The sequence below is a fragment of the Talpa occidentalis genome, unplaced genomic scaffold (genome assembly GCF_014898055.3).
Source record: "Talpa occidentalis isolate TD23 unplaced genomic scaffold, MPIMG_talOcc4v2.1 talOcc4.12, whole genome shotgun sequence".
Classification (NCBI taxonomy): Eukaryota; Metazoa; Chordata; class Mammalia; order Eulipotyphla; family Talpidae; genus Talpa; species Talpa occidentalis.
In genome coordinates this window covers 81,044,729-81,068,503 of record NW_023601212.1, presented here as the reverse complement: position 1 = coordinate 81,068,503, position 23,775 = coordinate 81,044,729, and the positions used below count along the sequence as shown (strand labels likewise).

The 23,775-nt window shown below is 40.9% G+C and overlaps 1 protein-coding gene across 7 annotated transcripts in view; it reads right to left on the bottom strand.

Annotated features, from left to right (window-relative positions):
• Positions 1 to 23,349, bottom strand: part of LOC119241600 (NXPE family member 3-like) — a 32,466-nt gene extending 9,117 nt beyond the window's left edge. The window contains exons 1-7 of one of the 7 annotated variants that reach the window (XM_054693654.1): positions 23,222 to 23,349; positions 18,464 to 18,774; positions 16,023 to 16,336; positions 15,037 to 15,114; positions 11,425 to 11,522; positions 10,499 to 10,612; positions 4,696 to 5,450 (exon numbers count right to left, since the gene is read on the bottom strand). In XM_054693654.1, coding sequence (XP_054549629.1) covers positions 4,696 to 5,450; positions 10,499 to 10,567 — 824 coding nt within the window. In that variant the 5' untranslated portion in view covers positions 10,568 to 10,612; positions 11,425 to 11,522; positions 15,037 to 15,114; ... (1 more) ...; positions 18,464 to 18,774; positions 23,222 to 23,349. Of the gene's footprint in view, positions 1 to 4,695; positions 5,451 to 10,498; positions 10,613 to 11,424; positions 11,523 to 15,036; positions 15,115 to 16,022; positions 16,337 to 18,463; positions 18,982 to 23,221 lie in introns of those variants that run through there. The other 6 variants (XM_054693655.1, XM_037506988.2, XM_037506991.2 and 3 more) reach the window with 6 other exon arrangements.
• Between the last annotated feature and the right edge of the window lie 426 nt (positions 23,350 to 23,775).

The following is a 23,775-nucleotide window of genomic DNA, read 5'->3' as shown; positions in this document are numbered from 1 at the left end:
TTAATGTCATTACAATACAAATAACATATTTACACCTATAGGCAGTTATAATAAAGGAATCTGGTGTACTTTCTGCAATCAAACAGTCCAGGTAATAAAGCCACAACCAGACTGGATCATGCAGTTCTCCATGAGTATGCTAGATAGAAGAGACAAACTTTGTCTAGCACTACATTCTGGGAGGAACATGGAGCAGAGTTATTTCTTGCTATATAAAAACTCAGACAATGGGAACATAACCCCAGGTCCTTGAATGTGGGCTATGCATAGTGATGTCCAAAGAGCACCATGTGAAAGGACAGAGCACATAGCTTTACAGTAGGGAAACCTGGCAAACAGCACCTCAGCCAGCAGATCCAGTTGACATCAACAGTCACAAATACTGTAGAGAGTATGCTGCCTTGATATAACCTGATGAAAATATAACTTTACCTCTGTATAAACTTTACCATCCCCCAAACTAAAACCCTAGTCTAATCGTAAGAAAAACACGAAGTTCCAATAGACAGGGATACTATAATTAACCAAATACTCCTCAAAATGGTCAAGGTCATCAAAAACAAGGAAAAGGATGAGAAACTGTCACAGCCAAGAAGAACTTAAAAAAAAAAAAACAGGACAACTACAAATAACATGGTATTTTCTGGAACAGAAAAAGATATTAGTTTAAAACTAAAGAAATATAAAGCCCAGAAGTAAACCCACACATATACGAACAGTTAATTAATGACAAAGGAGCTAACAAACTGCAATGGAGAAAGAAAAGTCTATTCAATAAGTGGTGCTGAGAAAACTAGGCAGTCATAAGCAAAACAATGAAACTACTACTGTCTCACAACATACACAAAAAATTAACTCTACATGGATTAAAGATTTGGATGTAAGACCTGAAAACATAAAATACATAAAAGAAGACATAGGCAAAATACCTGATGACATTGGCTTTAGGGATTTAAATTCACTGGAAAGAGAAACTGAAGCAAAAATAAACAAATGGGACTTTGTTTTCATAAGACTAAAAAGCTTCTGCACAGTTAAAGACACTATCAGTAAAACAATATTGAATAGGAGAAAATACTTGCACATCATATATATAACAAGGGGTTAATATCCAAGCTCTATAGAGACTACATGCAACTCAACAAGAAAACAAATAATCCGATTTAAAAAATGGGCAGAAGATCTAAACAGATACTTCTTGAAAGAACACATACAGATGGCCAACAGGCACATGAAGAAATATTTATCATCATATATCATGAAGGAAATGCAAAACCACAATGAGATACCATCTTACACCCATAAGAATGGTCCAAATCAAAAGACCAGGAATAATAAGTATTGGTGACGATGTGGAGAAAAAGGAACCCTCATATATTGTTGGTAGACCGGGTTGCCACTAGGAAAACAGTATGGAGGTTTCTCAAAATATTAAAAATAGATTGCCATATGATTCAACAATTCTGCTCCTGGGTTTCTATCCGAAGAAAACAGTTCAAAGGGATCTATGCATGCCTATGTTCATTGCAGGGCTATTTATGATAGCCAAGTTATAGACACAACCCAGTGCCCATGACAGTAGACACAACCCAGTGCCCATGACAGTAGCTATAGAAGATGTGGCATATACACATGATGAGATACTACTCAGCTTTTAAGAAGATGAAATTTTGCCTTTTGTGATAAATGGACAGAACTGGAGGGGATTATGCTAAATAAAGAGAATATAAAAAAATAAAGAAAGAGAAAGAGAATATAAAAAAATAAAACAAAGGAACAACAAACCTAAACCAAACCTAAACCCATGCTAGGCAGGGTGCAGAGAAACCGGATCCCTCTCACATTGCTCCTAGGAATGTAGGTGGTACAACCACTCTGGGAAACAATCTGGAAGTTTCTTATAAAATGAAACATCCAGGGCCTCCCTGGTGGTTGAGCGCCGCACTGAGAAGCTGTCCGCAGCCTCTGCAGCACAGATTTGATCCCGGCTGGCCGGCGAGAATCCCACATTGGGAAGCAGACCTCTCCTGTCTCTCCTGCTGCTCCCCTCAGCAGTGTATTTCAGTCAGTCCGCCTGTTCTGTTCCCCGCTCTGTCTCTGGTGAATCCTCTCACCTTCCTGAGCATCTAGCCTGTACCCTGGTTCTTGTATAAATAAATAAATAAATCTTTAAAAAAAATTGAATAGTACCTGAAGTCTAGTGAACAGAATTGTACCATCGACAATTTTCCTGTTTTGATATTGTGTTACAGATATATGAGATGTTGTCATTGGGAGAAGTCAGCTGAAGGATTTATAAGACTCTATGGACTGTTTTCACAACTAGCTAACTGTAAATCTATAATTACTTCAAAATTATAAAGCTAAAAAAATTTTAAATAGTAAATAGATCCTTACAGTTACCACAAACCCCTATACTTTTCTCTCTTCCCATTCTGCTCCCTGCAAGAATGTGGTCACCATCATAAAAGTGTTTATGATCCTTATCCACATTTATAATTTAATATATATTTGTATATTTAAAATATTAAATAACATTGTTTGTAGGTTTTAAAACTTTGGATAAATATTGTAACAGATGGTCCCTAGGGAATGGGGAGGTTCCAGGTTCCCTGCTCCACCCAAGGAAGGGTGGAGCTAAGCAAGAAGGAGAAGCTGGAGAGGAGAGCAGGGGGGCTGGGAGGAAGAGGAATGGAGAGAAAGGGACCTGGAGGAGCACATGGAGCAGAGAGACATGTGAAGAAGCTGCACTGGCTTCTTGGCCTTGGACTTGTACCAGGAACTTGGGGGACATGAAAGAAGACAGCTCAAACACACATGGGGGAGGCTGGTGGGAAGGGTAACAATGGCAGCATTTTTCTTGATTTTGGTTTTGCTCTTTTCCTTCCAGACTTACTTGGCCCCTTTCCATGTGTCTCCACCAGAAGGTACCTTAGACTTGTGGCAAGCTTTTGAGCTTCAGCGGCCCTGCTTTGGGTCAACCCTGTTGGGCTGGGCATTTACCCATGAGGGGCTGGGCAACTCTGGGTGCTTGATTGGAAACTATATTTTTTCTTCTCTTTATTACACACAAATTGTATTAAAGGTCTTACGCTCTTGAGTATGTTTTGTCTTAATGCGGCAGATGGCAGTACCCATTTAGAGCAGGCAGGTTTGGGGGTTCTGGAGTGCCCCCCACCCTGCCTGGTAATAATATCACTTGTTTGTGTCATTATTTGCTCATGTTTTCAAAATTTACAATAAAAATGCTATAAAATAGAGCTATTCTGCATTCAGTTTAACTTCTCCATGATTCCATTGTTTCAATATATTGTCATTCATTTACCCATCGCCAATCTGTTGTCATTTAGAGTTTCTATTATTTTGCTATTACAATGTTTGCAATAAACATTCTTGTACATATTCCCTGGTCTCATGTGAGAATGTTTCTGTATAATTTGTATCTAGAAGGCAAAGTACAGTAGAATTTACAAAACATGTAAAACTGAATGAAAATGTACACAAAAATTTGGAGAATACAGCTGAAACTATATGTACAGGGAAACTGGTAGCTTTAAGTATTTTTATTTCATGTAGGGAAGACTGAAATAGATTGGCTAATTGTTTTAAATCATGAAAGTAGAAAAAGGAAAGAAATCATAAAAGAAATAAAAGGAACAAATATCAAAGATACTAGGGGTCTTGTTTGTGGTGCAGAAGGTTGAGTGCAGTGCTGTGAGGCTCTCTGCAGCCTCTGCAGTGCCGGTTCGATCCCTGCTGGCAACAACCCCCATGGCACAGCAGACCTCTCCTATCTCGCCCACTGCTCCCCTCAGCAGTGTATTTCGGTTGTTCTGCCTGTTCTGTTCCCCACTCTGTCTCTGGTGGATCCTCTCACCCTCCCGGGCATCTGGTTTGTACCCTGGTTCTTGTATAAATAAAATAAATCTTTTTTTTTTTTAAAGATATCAGCAGAAACAAGTGAAATAGAGCAGAGACTTCCTGGTCCTGGTAATATGACAGATCCAGGATTCACTAAGAACAACTTAAAATTCTGGATAAAATACATATCTATTTAAATGATTGGAGAGATAACAAAAGAATGAGTTCTCAGAAGACAATCTAAGAGATTTTAGTTAACAAAGCATATAAGCCATTTTTACCCCGTCTTTGCTCTGCCCGAAATGTCTCATCTCTTATTTTCATTGGAGAATGCCTACTTTTTTTTTTTTTTAAGATTTATTTATTTATACAAGCACTGGGTACAGTCAGAAGTGCGGGAGGGTGAGAGAATCCACCAGAGCCAGAGGGGAGAGCAGAGCAGGCAGACTGACAAAGTACACTGCTGAGGGGAGCAGCAGGTGGCAGGAGAGGTCTGTGTGCCATGTGGGACCCTCGCCCGGTGGCTGGGGCGTGCAGCTTCACAACCCAGCGCTCAACTGCTACGCCACCGGGGAGGCCCCAGAATGCCTACTTTTTCTTTAAACCTCAGATCAATTATGACTTTCCCTAAATGGATAGCCTGACCAGTTTACTGTGCTCTATGCCTGTTTATACATGTCTATCATATAACAGGTGCTCAGCAAGACTGTGTTCAATGAGAGCATAAATAAATGAGCATCAACAGTGGGGGAGATAATTGGGTCATTGAGACAATGTTTAGGAGGAGGTGTATGTTAGGATGGGGGCAGGCATCCCAGACACTGAGTTTCTTACCATGCCAACAGGGCATCGTCGTGTTGCGTAGTCACCTTCAGGTAACGCCCACTTGAGTGACCAACTAGAGACTCGCAGGGCAAGGTAGGGGGTTGAGCACAGAACCAGAGCTCACCAGAATCCGCATCTCTGTACTGGCACGTACGCCCTTTTGCTTCAGTTGACTGGGGATCAACATTGCAAATCACAGTCTCTTCAGCTCCTGTGGGTCCCCGGAAATATCCTTTGAAATCAACTGTGGCCTTTTTCTCTCTCCAGATTCTTCGCAGAACCGCAACTGCCTCGCTGGAGTGGATCAGCCGCACTTGCACCTGGGCCTTCCCAGCCCAGAGCAGGGGGAAGGACAGCAGGTAGGTGCCATTCTCCAGATCCTGAATGTCCCCAGCAACCCCTGCCTTCAAGTCCGGACCCAGAAGTTGTGCCCGAAACAGATCTCCGCCATGGATCTTGGGTCTGCCCTTGTGGTCTCTGGCCACCAGGATGGCCTCCAGGGACTTTCCCAGGGTATAGCTGGCCTGGGCAGGACCCCTCAGGTGATAGGTGGAGGTCAGGGGGCTAGTGGAAGCCAAAAAGTCCACCTGATCTCCAGGAGTTGGAGGCCAGTACAAAAGATGAGTCAGGTTCGTGAGTTCCGGGGGGAGAGAGTATAGGAGGGGGGCAAATTCCACAGAGGTGGAGGGAGGTTTAGAGGCAGGGTAGGGTGCTGGGTACCGAAAGCTGCTGCTATCAGGCCAGGATATGATGAAATACACCATCTGTGGGCAGAGAAAAACAAAGTTCTTAGTAGCTTATGTTTCTCCCACTTTCTTCAGGGAAGGAGATTTTCATTCACCAAAGCTAGTACTCTCTGCCAGGTAGGACCCAGAAGTCCTGTCCAGCCTGTACCAGGTTGTCTATTACTCATCTGTCTGGTGTCTGAGTCGTCCTATTTATTTGAAAGAAGCATCTTGTGTGAAGGTGAAGTTATGTCTCTGGTTTAGCTACTGTTTCCTTATCACAGCCTTATTCTTCTACCTCCACCCTCCTCCCCTCCCACAGACATACACGCAGGCCTGTATCCTGTTCTCACATTGCTAGCTTTCCTCACCTCAGAAGTCTGCTTCCCTCCTAGAAGCTGTCCTCTTTTATCTTCCTCTTCCCTCTCTCCACAACTCCACCCCCATCATCTCTACCCAAGAGTTCCAACAGAGTCAAGTGTGGGTGAGCCATTTACTCAAAGCTGTTTAAAGTTACAGAAGAAGGAATGGAGACCACCCCATAGGGAACTCCCTCTCTTAATTGGGCTCAGTGGATAACAGAAAGGATTCGACCACAGAAACCATTGGAAACGTGAGATCCCATAGAAAGGCACAGACACAAGTGTGAATTACAAAAGGACTGAGATATGGCAGATTCTCTTCTAGGAAGAGATGCTGTTTGATATGACAAGGACTCTCCTCCAGGGGCCCAGAGCTCTCTGGGAGAAACAGGGTCACAAATACAGATCAAAGAAGTGTGAGGATCCAAACAGGAAAAACAGTAGAAAGAGACCATGTTTTGTATGATGGAGGTGGGTGGGGGTGGAAGGGAATCTAGGCACCTGGTCTATCAGATTTTCATCTACTCCCATCTGTAACCCTTTTTATTTATTTATTTATTTATTTGTGCGAGTCACTTTTTTTTTTTTTTTTAAGATTTATTTATTTATTTATTTATTCAAGTCAGAAGCACAGGAGGGTAAGAGAATTCACCAGAGCCAGAGCAGGGAACAGAACAGGCAGACTGACAAAACACACTGCTGAGGGGAGCAGCGGGTGGCAGGAGAGGTCTGCGCGCCATGTGGGACTCTCGCTGGTGGCTGGGGATTGAACCGGCGCTGCAGAGGCTGCGGGCAGCTTTGCAGCCCAGTGCTCAACCACTGTGCCACTGGGGAGGCCCTGTAATCCTTTTTATTCAGGCAAGTGTGATTCAGAAAAAAGAAACACACTGGCACATCTCAAATTCCAGTCTGTAAGAGGATCACCAATGATTAAAATGCACAATAAAATAGATATGCAGAACACCCTAAAGACTCAAAATAGCTATCAGAACTAATAAATAAATTTGGTAAAGTTGCAGGATACAAAATCAGCACACAAAAACCCAGTGGGCATTTCTAGATACAAACACTGAAACTTTGAAAAGGAAATTAAGAAAAAAAATCTGATTGACAAAATAGCAACAACAAAATACTTAGGAATAAACTTAACCAAAGCATAAAAGACTTGAACACTGAAAGTTATAAAACATTGGTTTGCCATAAAAACGCACATATGGACCAATGGAACAGAATAGACAGTCCCCAAATAAATCCACACATTTATATTTATACTTGCAGCAAAAGTGCCAAGAACACCTAACAGGGAAAGCACAATCTCCTCAAGAAATGGTTAGAAAAGCTGCATCTTCACATGCAGAAGAATAAATTTGGACAATATACAAAATCAAATCAAAATGGATTAAAGACTTAAATGTAAGATCTAAAATCATAAGACTGTTAGCAGAAAATGTAGGGATAGAGCTTCTTGACATTGTTCTGGGTAATGACTTATATATATGTGATACTAAAAGCACAGGCAACAATAGACAAGTGGGATTGTAGCAAACTAAATAGCTTCAGCATAGCAAAGGAAACAGTCAACTGAGTGAAAAGGCAATGGATAGAATGTGAGAAAGTATTTGCAAACCATATATCTGATAAGGGTCTCAATCTCTAAAACTTCTGCAACTCAACAACAAACAAACAAATGACAAGAACAAAAAAGAATTTGAGTAGACACTTCTCCAAAGAGGACAAACAAACAGCCAACAGGAATATGAAAATATGCTCAATGCCATCAAGAAAATGGAAATCAAAACCACAGTATTACCTCACACTCGTCATGATGACTATTATAAAACATATATGAAAGTAAACCCAAAAGACGACAAGGATTGGCAAGCATGTAGGGAAACTAGAACCCCTGTACACTGTCAGTAGGAATGAAAAATGGTACAGTCACTATGGAAAACAGTATGGATGGTGCTAAAAGGTTAAAAATAGACCTACCTTGTGATTTAGCAATCCCCCTTCAGGATATTTATCCAAAAGAATTGAAATCAAGATCTCAAAGGGATATTGCTATTCCCAGGATTCCAGCAACACAGTTCACAAAAACCAAGATGTGGAAATAACCATCGATAAATGAATAGATAAGGAAAATGTGGCATGTACATGCAATTAAATATCATCCAGTCCTATAAAAAGAAGGAAATTCTATAATACGTGATGACATTGATGAATCTTGAGTTCATTAGTAAGCTAAGTGAATGAAGTCAGTCATAGAAAGACAAACTAATCAAACTAATAGAATTAAATTGTGGGATGGTATTTGCCAAGTCCTCAAGAGAGGGAGAAACTGGAAGTAACTAATCAATCAGTATAAAGTTTCAGTTAAGCAAGATGAATAAATTTTAGACATCTGTTGTACAACATTGTACCGATAATACTGCGCAGTATACTTTATTTATTTTTTTTTAAAAGATTTATTTATTTATTTATGCAAGCACTGGGTACAGTCAGACAGAAGCACGGGAGGGTGAGAGAATTCACCAGAGCCAGAGCGGGGAGCAGAGCAGGCAGACTGACGAAGTACACTGCTGAGGGGAGCAGCGGGCGGCAGGAGAGGTCTGCGCGCCATGCGGGACCCTCCTCTGGTGGCCAGGGAGCAGCCGGGGATTGAACCGGCGCTGCAGAGGCTGCGGGCAGCTTCGCAACCCAGCGCTCAACCGCTGCGCCACCGGGGAGGCCCTGCGCAGTATACTTTAAATAAATGTTAAGCAGGTAGATCTCATGTTAAGTGTTCTTATTACAATAAAACAAAATTTAAAAATAAAAAATAATTTATTTTCATTAAAGTGCATATTAAAGTTAAAAGCAGACACGACACAGAACTGGGAAAGCTATTTGCAAGATACACAACAAGTGAAGGTGATTGCATGCAGAATCTGTAAAAAAATTCCTACCAAAAAATGAGAAAAAAGCAGATACACTAATTAAAAATGGACAGAAGATGCTTTAACAGACATTTCACAATAGAGGAAATTAAAATGACCAGTAAATATAGGAAGAGATGCTCAAATTAGTAGGGAAAGGAATGCAAATTAACACCAAAGTGAAATAACCTCTATGTTGTCAAAGAAAGGCCAAAACTAAAGGATAGTTAATACCAATGTCAGTGAGGATGGAAAGCATCTGAATCTTTCATACCGTGCTGGCGAAAGCATACATTGGGAAAACCACTTGAAAATTGGTGGCTTGTCTGAACATTTAACATATGCATATCTTAGGATAAAGCAATTTAGCTCATTGCTGTAAACCCAAAAGAAGTGTGTTTGCTCACCAAGAGACATGGACAAAGCGGCTTATACTAGCAATCTTTAAAATAGCCCCAAATTGGAAACAACCCGAATATCCATCAGTAGTGGGAGGGATAAATTGTCATGTCTCCCAGCACTGAGTACTATCATGAAATAAAAGATAATCAAATAATAGCTTTACACTGTCAACATGGATAAATCTCTTACAAATGCTGAATAAAAGAAGATACACATAAAATCATAATGTATGATTACATTTCCCCAATGCATAATCAGATCAAAAAACCCATATAGTGATAGTTGGAAAGAAGACTGGGTGGTGGTGACAGGGCAGGAGGCCTCTGGGGTACTGGTAATTTTTATTGAGTCGAGGGATGACTCACTCTTGTGTTATCTTTTATTTCACTGAATACCTGAGTTACAAATTTTTATGTATGAGTTCAACTGTTTCAAGAGGTCGGAAGTTTTACTACACAAAGAAGTCTCAGTCTTTTTGCTGAGGAAGTTTACTTTGGAAATAAAAACACTTTTGGACCTGCTTATGAAGGAATTAGCCAGATTCCTCATGCTCTCAAATGCCTTCATGCTCCTAAAATAAAAACCAATTTGTGAATCCATCTTGCCAGATGAATCTCTTAAGAGAAAATAGAAATCAAAATTTTCATGTGAAATCTCCAATTGTTTAAATGCCAGTAACCCATTCAAGTGTTTGCAACATGAGTTTCAATAAGCCAATCAAAATGCATCCTTAGGGGCCTCCCTGGTGGCACAAGGGGATAAATCTCAGCACTATGACGCTATCCATAGCCACTGCAGCATGAGTTCGATCCCCTGCCAGGGAATTAATCCACATGGCACAGCTGACCTCTCCTGTCTCACCCGCTGCTCCCCTCAGCAGTGTATTTCAGTCAATCCACCTATTCTGCTCCCCACTCTGTCTCTGGTAAATCCTCTCACCACCCCACACCTCTGGCCTGTGTCCCAGCTCTTGTATGCATAAATAAAAATAAAATCTTAAAAAAACATCAAAATGCATCTAACCAATAAGGCTCAGAGCACCAGTTATAACCTATTGACAAGGGGGAAATGCTTCTTCCTGGAGATATTCCTGACCTTTTGCTATATCCAAGTTTCCCAAAGAAACAATAAAGGTTACTCCAGACAATTGCCTGCTGTCCTTCCAGACGGGGACCTTTGGGATTTCTCTAGAATAATTTCTTCAGGGTTTTGTTTTGGATTTCCCCATTGGGCCCCAGCACCCCAACACTCATGCTCATGTAAGGAGACTGAGAGCCTCCCTCTCCCAGATTAAGATTGAAAATTCCCTCTCCCAGCTGAAGGCAGTTATCAGTCCAAACCCAAGTTTGCACAAAGAGAAAAGTAAAGAGCCAGCGATGAGAGGGGCAAAGGCGCTGGCAATACTCACCCAAAGCAGGATGAACAACGCCACAGGCACAACCTTGTACTTCTTGAATTGCTCCATCAAAGAACCCATCGCAGCCTAGGCTTTTCTCTGAAATATCCACTATGAACCATGGACCTTGGCGAGGTATAAAACAAAAGCAATAACTTTTAGATAGGCGCTCCCACATTAAAGTTTAACTCTGGTGACTTTCCAAGAGGTGTGGAAATTGTTACGTGGCTTATGTACACATTCTGCTTGGTAGGCAAACTCTTCCAGGCCTTCTGTCTTTCAGATTCTACCCATCTAAGTCCTATTCCCTGCCCTCCCCACCTCCCAACCCCAGTGCTACTTCCTGGCCTTTGAAACCATTACAGCTTCCTGTAAGCAGGCCAATTCCATTCTGGGATGCCAAGGACCCCCTCTTCTGCGCTAAGCCTGCCTTACTCATCCAAGCAATTCTCTCTCTTTTTTTTTTTTAAAAAGATTTATTTATTTATTTATTTATACAAGCACTGTGTACAGTCAAAAGCGTGGGAGGGTGAGAGAATTCACCAGAGCCAGAGCAGGGAACAGAACAGGCAGACTGATGAAATGCACTGCTGAGGGGAGCGGCGGGCGTGGCAGTAGAGGTCTGGCAGGAGAGGTCTGCCACGCCTTGTGGGACCCTTGCTGGTGGCCGGGATTGAACTGGCACTGCAGAGGCTGCGGGGGCAGCTTCGCAGCCCAGCGCTCACTGCTGCGCCACCGGGGGAGGCCCAAGCAATTCTCTCTTTTACAACTGTTTTAGATAATAATATCCAGACACCATTAGTGAGAGAATTAGATTTGATCATTCATTGTAGATTTTCATAAAATATGTCTGATATTCATTGTAGTTGCTTTGTTATACACTGTGACTGGGAGGACTTTGGAGTGACAAATTCCCAGTGTAAGGACAGGGTAATTACCTGCCAGCGCTGTCATCGAGGATTATTCCAGAGGACGGTGGAGAGGTGAGTGAGGTCTGAGGGAGGATGGGGTTCAGCACGTGATGGTGCCCACTGCCCTGAAGTACATATGATGAAATAATAATAAGGTAGAACAGAGAACTGGAATATCAAATCTAGAGAAAAAGATTACAAATATGGCAAGAAACGATCAACATTGCTATTTTTGATTGGACTTCAAATTTGGTGTTGAGACTGAATCAGCTGGAGTAAAAAGGTCAGTGGAAACTACATCAGTATTTCCCATCTTTCTGTCGTGAGCTAGGAATTTCACAGGATTTTGTCATATCCATCTCCTGTCTACACTACTTTTTACATAATACTTTTCCCTTAAACTTACTGACAAAATGCAAAGACATTCATTTTGAAAGGAAAAGAAATAATATCTACAAGAGTAAGGGTACAGGTATCCATCATATTTATGGAAATTTCAAACTTACAGAGAAGAATAAGAAAACAACTAAATCTCAGTGTGTCCACCACATGCTCTTTTGAATTGCAATCATTTGCTATACACAGAATTGTACAAAGCGAGTCTATATATTTCCTCAATTACTTCCCCTTCAGTTTCTCCCAAGGAATCACTGCTTGATGATATCTATGATTTCCATATTTTATATCATCCATAAAATATACACATAAACATATGTTATATTGATATACATTATAAATACCTATAAAAATCCATCTATAAATAGCTATTATATTTGCCTGATTTTAACATGTAAAAAAAGTAGTTGTATCTCCTGCAACTTGCTTGTTTTCCAATGTGTCATTAAGATTTACTGCTGTTGGTATATGTAGCTCTGGTTTATTCATTTAACAAACCAAATCAAATTGCATTGTATGAATATGTCAAAATTTATTTATATGTTCTCTTGTCCATAGACATTTAGAGTGTCTCCAATTTTTCATTCTTAGATACAAAACTGCAGCTTCTCTCCTCACACTAGCCTGCATGAGGGCAGTTGTGGTGACTTCTCTAGAGAAAGCACTGCACAAACGCTCTGTGCTGATTTGTTCCCAATCTGCCATGAACTGGTGCTTTTGTAAATTATAATAAAAAACTAATTGCCAGAAAAAAAAAACTTAGACAGAAAGTGGAAGCCCTGATTTTGTTTATTAGTAGATTCAACAGACTTAAATTATATTTCAATAAATGTAATTAGAACAAACATACGAAAAGAGAAAAGACAAATTTTACACATTGTTTACTGAATATTCTTGCATAGATAATAGGGTGAAAGGCTGTCACATTCAAGAACTTATGTTTTCAGCTTTTGGCTGGAACCACCATCTTCCAATAAAAGGCCATCACCAAGACACAGGGAAAGAGAGGCACCCATTGTGTGTTCTCTCAGAACACATGGGGCTGTTCCCTTGACCACATACATTCAGACTACAAGAAAGATGACACTGTAAACATCGAGGGGATGAGTACTGCCCCTCACATGTTACCATGACAAATCTGGAAGCATCTATGGTGTTATTACTGAGCACGCAGTTGGCATCGTAAACAGGCTAAGGGGAAGATTCTTGCCAAGAGAATCCATGTTCTCATTGAGCATATTAAGCACTCTAAGACCAAAGAGTATCCTGAAATGTGGGAAAGAAAATGATGAATGGAAAAAAAAGAAACCAAAGAGAACATTACTTGGGTTTGAAGGAAGCGCCCGCCTGCTACCCCCACAGCAGCACTTTGTGAGAACCCCACATTCATGGCATGGGAAGTGTGGGAAAAAATAAAGATCACTAGACTATAAAAATATTTCTCTTAATTGAATAGAAGTGTAGTGTCCCTTCCTACAAAATATATTTTTTAAAAAAGAACTTTTCTTTTCCAAAAAAAAAAAAAAAAGTTTAGTGAAATAGGACCTCCCCAGTGGCACAGCGGTTGAGTGCTGAGCTGCGAAGCTGCCCGCAGCCCCTGCAGCACCGGTTCGATCCCCGAACCCCGGCCCCCAGGTGAGGGTCCCACATGGTGCGCAGACCTCTCCTGCCGCCCGCTGCTCCCCTCAGCAGTGTAGTTCATCAGTCTGCCTGCTCTACTCCCCGCTCTGGCTCTGGTGAATTCTCTCACCCTCCTGCACTTCAGACTGTACCCAGTGCGTGTATAAATAAAAAAAAAAAGTTTAGTGAAATAACAACTGCTCATATTAAATGTCTAAGTTACACTTTGAATAAATGCCAGGTACATAAATATTTAAATGTTTACTGTGACAAATAAGCTTGTTTCTTACTGAAATTATCTAATTAGGTTGGACTGAAGGCAATACCACTCATGGGGATAAGGAATTCAAATTGTTTTTATGCCTTACTTAGATAAACCAGGTCCACAAGCTATGTTGATGGCAATGAAGGAAGATAAAGCTTTTCAGCAAACTCAAGATACTCATTTTTTTTTTTTGGGCCTCCCCAGTGGTGCAGCGGTAGAGCGCTGGGTTGCGAAGCTGCCCGCAGCCTCTGCAGCGCCGGTTGGATCCCCGGCTGCTCCCCGGCCACCAGAGGAGGGTCCCACATGGCGCGACCTCTCCTGCCGCCCGCTGCTCCTCTCAGCAGTGTACTTCGGTCCTTCTGCCTGCTCTGCTCCCTGCTCTGGCTCTGGTGAATTCTCTCACCCTCCTGCGCTTCTGACTGTACCCAGCGCTTGTATAAAACAAAAAACAAACAAACAAATAAATAAATAAAAACATGCCTCTAAAAAAAAAAAAAAAAAGATACTCATTTTTTAAAACATTCATATAAAATGAAGTATGTTTTCAATTCCAACCAACTATATAACCTGCAAGTTGTAGTTAAATTTAAATTAAGTATTGATGAAAGGAGTGGAATTGGAGTTTCCTGTGATCTTTTGATGCAAAATAAAATTCAAAATGTTTTGTCAAATAATAAAATGTTTGATGACAACTTTTTTGCATATCTTCAATGTAAAGATCACCCTCTATTTCACTGGTAACTCTTGTTAAGCTAGGAAATATGACTTCTTCTGTAGAAACTTAATACCTCATTGGAGAAAGCAATCAGAAGAACGTGCCTACTTGTGCTATAGGATCGGGATAGAATTTTTTGCTCAATACTGTCAATAATGTTTTGCTTTATTTGTGGAGTTGTTTGTAATGAGAAAATATTTAAATAATACAAATGCTAATAATTTCAGAATTTTATGAAATAATAGTGCAATCTTTTTTTTAAAAGATGTATTTATTTTTATACAAAAGCTGGGGTACAGGCCAGAGGCGCAGGAGGGTGAGAGTATTCACCAGAGACAGAGAAGAGAGCAGAACAGGCAGACGGACTGAAATACGCTGCTGAGGGGCTGCGCCACCGGGGAGGCCCAATAGTGCAATCATTTTATGGAACATATATTTCAGTAGAAGCATAGGAAAGGTTTTTTTTTTTAACTGATATGGAAAGATAGTCGAGATAAAATGGTCAATTTAAAAAAGAGGCTTGTTCAGACCAATCCTCTGGAATGATTCTGTAAGGACCCAGGCACCGGGGAAAATCGAAAACTAAGGCAGAGGCATTTCTCAGAAAAACCCCCAGCAACAGCGAGGGACCCGAATAACTAACCATATAAGTACGTGGGGCAGGAAGCTTCCGATAATCAGCAAGGGCCGCGCAAAGAACTCTTGGAACTGGACTCCCCGCCTAAAAAAGAAAATTTTCCACTTCCGCGGACAAGCATAAAAACCACATGGCTCTACTTTGGGGCGCGACTTGTTGGACTTCCCTCTCTGAGTCCCTGAGCCTCACCAGAAAGCGCAGATAAACTTCCTTCCCTTTACTCTATTATCCCTTCCTTGTTCCTCATTCCGTGTGCCGTAAACCTTTCAGATTCCATTTGTGTAAAAAATCGTTATGGTACATGTAGTGCCATTGTTTTGTTGCCCTAATTGCATTCCCCATTATTCTGGTGAGTCTTAAAATTTTGGGAGTGGGGGGAAGGGGTGTGGAGGGAGGGGGCGTGGGGGGAGGGGGTACTGTCCTCCACTACTGTAGAGTTCTGGTGAACAGTCAGTCAAGGTGCTCTGTCTTTTCCTGATTAAGTCCCAAACCACTCCGTTTAAACTCTTGTCTCTCAGATTTTAATGTGATGCAGAGTGAGCAAGAATTGCACATAGTCCGAGGCAATTCCTGCCAGCACTGGCACCCTTGAAATGATGCCTTTATTCTGGCCACCTGGGTCATCTAGGCTTTCTTTTTAATTCTATTTAAAAATCATTCCATTGATGATGTTTGTATGTATTCTATTAATTATGAAATTAAAAGATATTCCACATTTTTCAAAAATTTTCCTCTTTTTTAAAGAAAAGTAGGTAACTCCAAGTTCATGTCTACAAGTTACTATCAAAAAAACTATCTGATACATAAATTGGTATCAGGAGCTGGGTTCAGGTATCATATTCTAAGAATGAAAGTGTTATACTGAACCAAGATAGGGAGAAACAGAACAAATGTAGTGAGAACTTTTGTATTCCAAGCCTAAGACTAATAACACATGGCATATGGTGGACACGTTGGCTGCCCCATTTGCATAAAATCATATCTCCACTTACCTTAACATTTCGAGGCAATGAAAAGCTACGCACATAGATCAATAGACTTCTCTGGGCCGTTTTGCCATTCATGACATCAGACAGACAGTTGTGGGTGTCATCAAAGAGTGGACAAGAAGTTCCACGGAATGCCGGTCACCACCAGGGCCTGAATTTCATCCCTGGCCAGGGAGCTGATCCACATGCTCGTCTCTCTTGTGAGCTGCTCCCCTCAGCAGTGTATTTCATATGCTCCCCACTCTGCCTCTGGTGAATCCGCTCAACTCCTGCACCTCTGGCCTATACCCCAGTTCTTCTATGAATAAATAGTAAATCTTAAAAAAAAAAAAAAAAGAAAGGAATGTAGGAAAACAGTTTGTTAAGCCTAGAGGGTAAATAAAGGAGAGCTTATCTGGTGGAACAGAAAGAGAGACAATTTATGTTTCAGCTGTTCATCAACCAAGTCTGCCCAGGAAAGCACAGAAGGAAAAGTCACTGGATACTCACTAACTGCCACTGCCAACCTAAACAGTGATGGTAAAAAGAGTCTCAGAACTGTTTATCTCAACTGGCCATTTAACTTTAAAAAAGACTGGTTGATGATAACAGTGTATCATAATACCTTCAGAAGGAAAAAACCCCTTGGTTTTTGGGTGTGTGCGGCAGTTTTAATATATCAGTTTTTTATTTTATTTTTTTTTTAATAATTTTTTTTTAATAGAGGCATGTTTTATTTATTTATTTGTTTGTTTGTTTGTTTGTTTTGTTTATACATGCACTGGGTACAGTCAGAAGCGCGGGAGGGTGAGAGAATTCACCAGAGCCAGAGCGGGGAGCAGAGCAGGCAGAAGGGCCGAAGTACACTGCTGAGGGGAGCAGCGGGCGGCAGGAGAGGTCTGCGCGCCATGTGGGACCCTCCTCCAGTGGCCGGGGAGCAGCCGGGGATCGAACCGGCGCCACAGAGGCTGCGGGCAGCTTCGCAACCCAGTGCTCAACCGCTGCGCCACCGGGGAGGCCCCTAAGTAGAATTTGAAAGATAAAGAAAAATCTCTCATAACCCTTTATTAGGATTAGAAGTAGACTAATAGCATAAGAAAATGTTCTTTTAATAGAAAACCAATTTAAAGAAATCTAATTTTATTCAGTTTGTCCACACAAAATTCCTTTCACAAGATTCCTTTTCCATCCTTTTGCCATTTTCTATATTCATTAAGCTTTTGTCTTATTTTTTTGTCTTATTTTTTATCGATCTGAAACAATTACTTTGCTTGAAGATAAAATTACCTTTTCCTTCCTTTCCTCTATCAAAAGAAAACCCATGTCCTTTATCAGACAACACATTTTTTTCCTTCTATTCTTACCTGCTTTTCATATACATTTACTTCCTTATAACCATAATAAAAATACATCTCTAGTTTTCAAATGTTCTCTTCTAGAAAACATGCATCTTATTTTCTTTGCATATGGAAATAGTTTCTTTATTATTTTCATTAGCTTTAATTATATACGTTAATTAGAATTTTTAATTCTTAGAATTTTAATTTCTAGTGAAAATAAAATAATTTTATACTGTCTGTTACATTCATATCCTTTGAATTGGCAGAATTATAGTATATTTTATTATTTTTTAAGAAGTATAGTCTTCCTAAATTTTGCAATTTATCTATATGTTGTTTTTTGGTAATAAGTCAAAAGTAGGTAAACAGTAATTAATGTTTCAACATTTTATCTTGTTTGGAAATAATTTAGACTTTAATGACTTTCTATTATTTAGCTTAGTAAAGCTCTAAAGTTTCAAGTTACAAAAAATATTTGAGAGACTAATAAGGCTAGAATGTTCATTTACAAACTCTTGTCCTATTTATTTACTTAAACCATTTATTTCCATTGATTAGTTTTAATTACCCATAAAAACTTATGAAATACTAGGGAAAGTCAGTCATTATTTTAAGCTATTTTTCTTGTTAGATATCATGAACTTATTTTGAGTAATAAGCCAAGGTAGAATAAAAATATCATGCTTTAGCATCCTAAGAACAATTTTTTGCTTCATTACTACGGAAGCAGTGTGCAATAGATTTTATGTCATATTAAAATTAAGAACTAAATAGTTCCATAGGATTACATTTTTTTTATAAAGATTTATTTATTTATGCACACAAGAACTGGGGTACAGGCCAGAGGTGTGGATGGTGAGAGGATTCACCAGAGACAGAGTGGGGAGCAGAACAGGCAGATTGACTGAAATACACTGCTGAGGGGAGCAGCAGGTGAGATAGGAGAGGTCTGCTGCGAGGTCGTCGTTTGTAATGTAAAAATTCCCATCAGTTTATAAAGGGGCAGTTAAAACTGGGAGAAAGGGATGCAAAAGGCGGTAGGGATGAAGCAGCAGACTGAGGCAGGAGGCCTTGGAAAATGGTCTCAAGCTAAGACAGGCGGGAATATAGTTTAGCTTTTTTTACCTGGAGGGAGGCGATTTTCTCAGCGCTGCACTTGGAAACTTCCAGACACACGTTACAATGGGCTTCCTGTTCAATTTATTTCATTTTGTATCCTTTTTTCTTTAATTTCCCCTGTCGGCCAACTAATTTAGGAATTTCAAATTCAACCCAATTTTGATCAGCAGAGCTTTAAATCATCCAGAATAAGATGGAACCCTCTAAGTAAAAATTTGCATGAAGGGGGACATGCAGAAGTCCCACGAGGAATTGTCTGGCAGCAGTTCCTTCAGAAAGAATGTCCCATTTTGACAGTCTCATGGAATGTCACGGACCTGAAAGCATTACAGAACCTCATCAGAAAACAGAATAGGTGGGCCTCCCAGGTCGCACAGCGGTTGAGCGCTGGGTTGCGAAGCTGCCCGCAGCCTCTGCAGCGCCGGTACTTAGGTCCTTCTGCCTGCTCTGCTCCCCGCTCTGGCTCTGGTGAATTCTCTCACCCTCCCACGCTTCTGACTGTACCCAGTGCTTGTATAAATAAATAAATTAGATAAATAAATTAAAAAAAAAAAACGGAATAGGCAAAGCAGCCCGTGGGAAAAAAACAGACTGGCAAGAGCAAAAAGCAAGTAAGCTTTTTGTTTTATTTCCTTCCTTTTAGGGTGGGGACCTGTGAGAACTGCATCTCCTTAGTGGCTCCCCGGCCGTTAAACCCCATTGTCCACGTGGGTAACTTTTACTTTTCCTTTTGCTTAGAGATATTTCCTCATTCTTCTTCAATGCTTTGTAGTTTATTTAGTTTTAAAATGTTAATATCCTTCAACAAACCCACTCCCAACTCTTTGCCCTCAGAATGTATTTACTCTAGACACTTGTACTTAAAACTCAAACCCTCTCATTTTCTTTGCCTCCCTATTTTTGTACTTTTTGGATTTCAGTCGGCACAATCCCAAACTGTGTCTAATGCAGATGACAAAATAATTACACATCACTATTTTCTTGAACCCCCAAAGCTTAGTTTGTTTCTCACCCCCCTGTCCAGCCTCCAGGCCCAGCACCTCCTTAGCTATTATTTCCTAAAGCAGATAACATCAAATCTAGGGTTGATGGTTGAGGAGTCCAAATGGTAACTAGTAACTTAAGAGAAAAGCATAGAAATAGACCTATTGACCCTCTCCCAAGTATTTTTCTCTGTTTCCTTGGGGGAGGGAGGGAGGAGGGGTATGATCAGGGTCTTGTCCTTTCACTTAATCTCTCTCTCTCTCTTTTTTTTTTGATATTTAAAGAGCAGGTTTATTAGAAAAGGGATAGGATAGTAAAAGACACTTGCACAGACACAAGCGGGCAGGAAGTGCTGCCCTGAGAGAGACAGGTTTGCTAAGAGAGGCCTGCATGGTTGCTGGGCGGGCAGCCTTGAGGAGAGCTGCCTCTGCTGAGGGAGGTCAGTGAAGAGAAGCCCCTGCATAGTACAGGTCACAGGCAGGCAGGAGGCTGCTGCCCTGTGGAGGGAGAGAGTTGGTGAAAAGTAGCACCTGCACAGTCACAGGTGGGCAGTGGAAGTGCTGCCCACTTAATCTCTTTTTTCTCCTGAAAAGAAATACATAATGTACTACCTCCACTCCCCTCACCCTCAAATCCTGGATTTGGGTGATGTTAAGCTCTAGCTGCTTACTGTATATCTCGCCTAATCTGTTTCTTCTGCTACTAGGTTAGTCATTGCTATCTTGCTCCATTATTGCAAATGCTCTGAAGATAGAAAATGCACTTTACAAATGCTAAATGGTGTTATTTTTTCCTAACTTATTCTTTTGTTCTCTCTCTTTTTATTTCTTCCCTTCTTTGACTGCTTTTTAATGTTTTCTTCCTTTTCTGTTCTTTCTCTTTTCCATTTTATCCCTCCTCATCTATCTTTTCATTTTTCACTCTGCAAATGCAGTTCAACAAATGGGTGAGGCACAATGACCTCCTAGCCATGCTTTGAAGTAGTCCAGTTAAAGTGGGGAACCCAGGCCTCTCTGGTAGCCTGGGGTGAAGTCTCAGTGCTATCACCACCATGGCCTGAGTTAGATCCCCCTATCCCTATCCAAGGAGCTGACCCACAAATGATGCAACAGACTTCTCCTGTCTCATCCACCACTCCCCTTATTTCAGTAAATTCGCCTTCTCTGCTCCCCACTCTGTGTCTGGTGAATCCTCTCACCCTTCCCACCTCCAGCCTATACCACAATTCTGCTATGCACAAATAAATAAATAAACAAACAAACAAACAAACAAATAAATAAATAAATAATCTTTTAAAAATAATGAAGTGGGGACCCCCAGTTCATGGACTAGTAGTAGTGGTTTGAGATGAGATAGCACAGCACAGAAAATCCTGCAATTAAAGCGGAAACCAGAATGTCTTCATAGAGGAAGGGTTGGTTTGAAGAAGTTCAGACTGTCAGTAACTGACACACCTGCTCAACAATGGTCACAAAGGGAGGGAGGCAGCTTAGTTCTCACCATGGGGTCTGTGAGATCAGTATTTAAACTACCTGGTAGAAATGAATGTTAGGTATAGTCAATATGCATTGGACATGGCAAGTAAATGAAAGGGTTTTTTTGTAGGTAAATATATATTTTTTAATTTTTAATTTTTTTTTTATTTTATATATTTTTTACATCATTTTTCATTTTTTGCACCATGTGTGCATTTTCATCTTGGTTATAGTTCTCATACAATTCCCACCCCCCCTTATTTTGCTCCTACTCCCTTCCCCCCCCGCCAACCCCGTGTGTCTCTGGTTTATAGTTGCTTGTTGATTTTTATTTTTACTTTTATTATAATCAGTCTTTTCCCTGGTCCCTTATTTAGGTTTTCTAAATTCTTGCTATGAGTGAGACCATCTGGTATTTTTCTCTTTCTTTCTGGCTTATTTTGCTGAGCATGATTCCTTCCAGCTCCATCCATGTTGCTGCAAATTGCATGAGTTTATCTTTTTGATAGCTGAGTAATATTCCATTGTATATGTAAATGAAAGATTTAACCCTCAAAAAAAAAAGTAGGAAAACTGTCAGCAAGGCCCAGTTCTGGTGAGGGAACTCTTTGACATTTGTGAACTTTCAACATCTCCTGTTCTCACAGGCAGAGAGCAGGGTCAGCAAGATGTTGAAAGTCCACAAATGTCAAAGAGTTTCCTCACCAGAACTGGGCCCTGCTGGAGTTTTCCTACTTTTTTTTTTTTAAGGGTTAAATCTTTCTGTGTATTCTTCTAAGGGCACCAATCCCACAGCTCACTTTCCTGATACTTCAGGGATTGTTACTTCTCAGAATCCTTTGCTGGTTCTTCCTTTTCTTCCAACTTCTTAAGCTGGCATGCCCCAGAGATCAGTCCCTGTTTTCATCTCTATTTATACTCACCCCCTTGGTGTACTCGTTCTGTTTCATGGCTTTAAAGACTATCTGTCTACCAGCATTTCCCAATTTTATGTCTGTAGTTCAGAACTCTACATAGAGAGTGAGAGAGCCAGAGTGTGTGCAAGTGTGAGAGAGAAAGAGAGAGAGAGAGAGAGAGTGCGAGAGCGCACACAGATTTCTCAATGCCTGGGAAACTAAATCTCTGACTCTATGACCACCTGCCCTCCAAATAAACCACTCCACCCTGGGCCTTTCCCATCTAAGTTGATAAGAATGGCATCCTTCCAGTAGCTCAGGTCAAAAACCTTAAAATCATTCTTATCTCTTTTTTCTCACATCCCACATTCAACCTATCAGGCAATCCTACTGGTTTTACTTTCAACATATATTCATAAGATAACTATTTCTCAACACCTCCATGGTGCCCACGGTGTCCTACCATGATCTCTGACTAACTGATCTCCTTGCTTCCACACTTGCATTTCTACAATCTTTTCTCAATAAAACAGCCATAGTGAGCCTTTTAAAGTGAGGTCAGGGGCCTCCCCTGGTGGCGCAGGCGGCTGAGCGCTGCGCTGTGAAGCTGTCGCAGCCTCTGCAGCGCCGGTTCAATCCCGGCCAACCAGCGAGGGTCCCACATGGCACAGCAGACCTCTCCTGTCGCGCCCGCTACTCCCCTCAGCAGTGTATTTCGTCAGTCTGCCTGTTCTCTTCCTCGCTCTGTCTCTGGTGAATTCTTTTACCCTCCTGTGCATCTGGTCTGTACCCTGGTTCTTGTATAAAATAAATAAACAAACAAACAAACAAATAAATAAAGTGAGGTCAGGCCATCCTCTGTTTAAACACCCCAGTGACTCTCTACGTCAGTCAGAGCATGCTCAATAGGAGCAATATAATCTCCAAGGGAATGAAACTTGTTTCATAGGGGACAGGAATTAAAAACATCTTGGATATTACAGTGGTTTGTGGTCTTCCAAAGGTACAAGGTGTGTGTGTGTGTGTGTGCGCGTGTGTGTGTGTATGTAAACAACAGAAATCTTGTTCTGCAGGTTGCAAAGCTGAGATCAGATTTGCATATATATATATATATATGATTTATCTATGATATTGAAATATTTTGGGAGAGTGGAAATAAAATTATCTAAAGGGCACCATAATGGCAAGGGGTTGGGGGGGAGGGAAGTTGACAACCACTAACTGGCCAAATACCAAACCCCATAATGTCGGGCCCCTGTTACCTCCTGAGCTTGTCTCCTACTCTTCCCCTGGTCATTCAGCTCCAACCAGAGGTAAAAGAGAGAGAGGCAGTGGAATGAGTTACTTAGGAGAGCAGGCGCAGGCATGAATGCTGTCACAGAGACCATCACAGCAAAGGGCACTCTTACCTTCTTGGTGATTTGTGATTGAGATGTTTCATTTTTACATCAACGTGGCTGGGCTGTGATCCAGCTGTTGTCCACACACCAGTCTAGATGTTGCTTTTGGAAAGAAAGAAAAATATGTCACCAAAATATGCCACTTTGATCCCCCCCAAATTATTTTGAGTTGAAGTTATTTTATTTGCATTTTAAAAGGACAGGTTTATTAGAAAAAGAGAGAGAAGAAGACACACAGACACAAGCAGGGAGAAAGAGCTTCTGCTGCTTTGTGAAGGGAAAAGGTTATAGTCACAGGCAAGCAGGAGAGCTTGAGCTAAAGTTATTTTTGAAAACAATAGTGTAAGAAGGGCACTCTAATCTTCCCTTTTCCTTCCCAACAACAGGAAATAAACCCTCATATGGAAGATGTCCTCTTTATACTTCATACCAGATAGCAAGAAGCATTCTTCAAGGATGGGAAGTTGAGACCTAGAGAATCCATAAATTAGACCTTATTGTTATAGGGCAGCCCCGATATAGAACAGGTTGCCTGGCTGTGGGTCCTCACCCGCAAGCTTAAA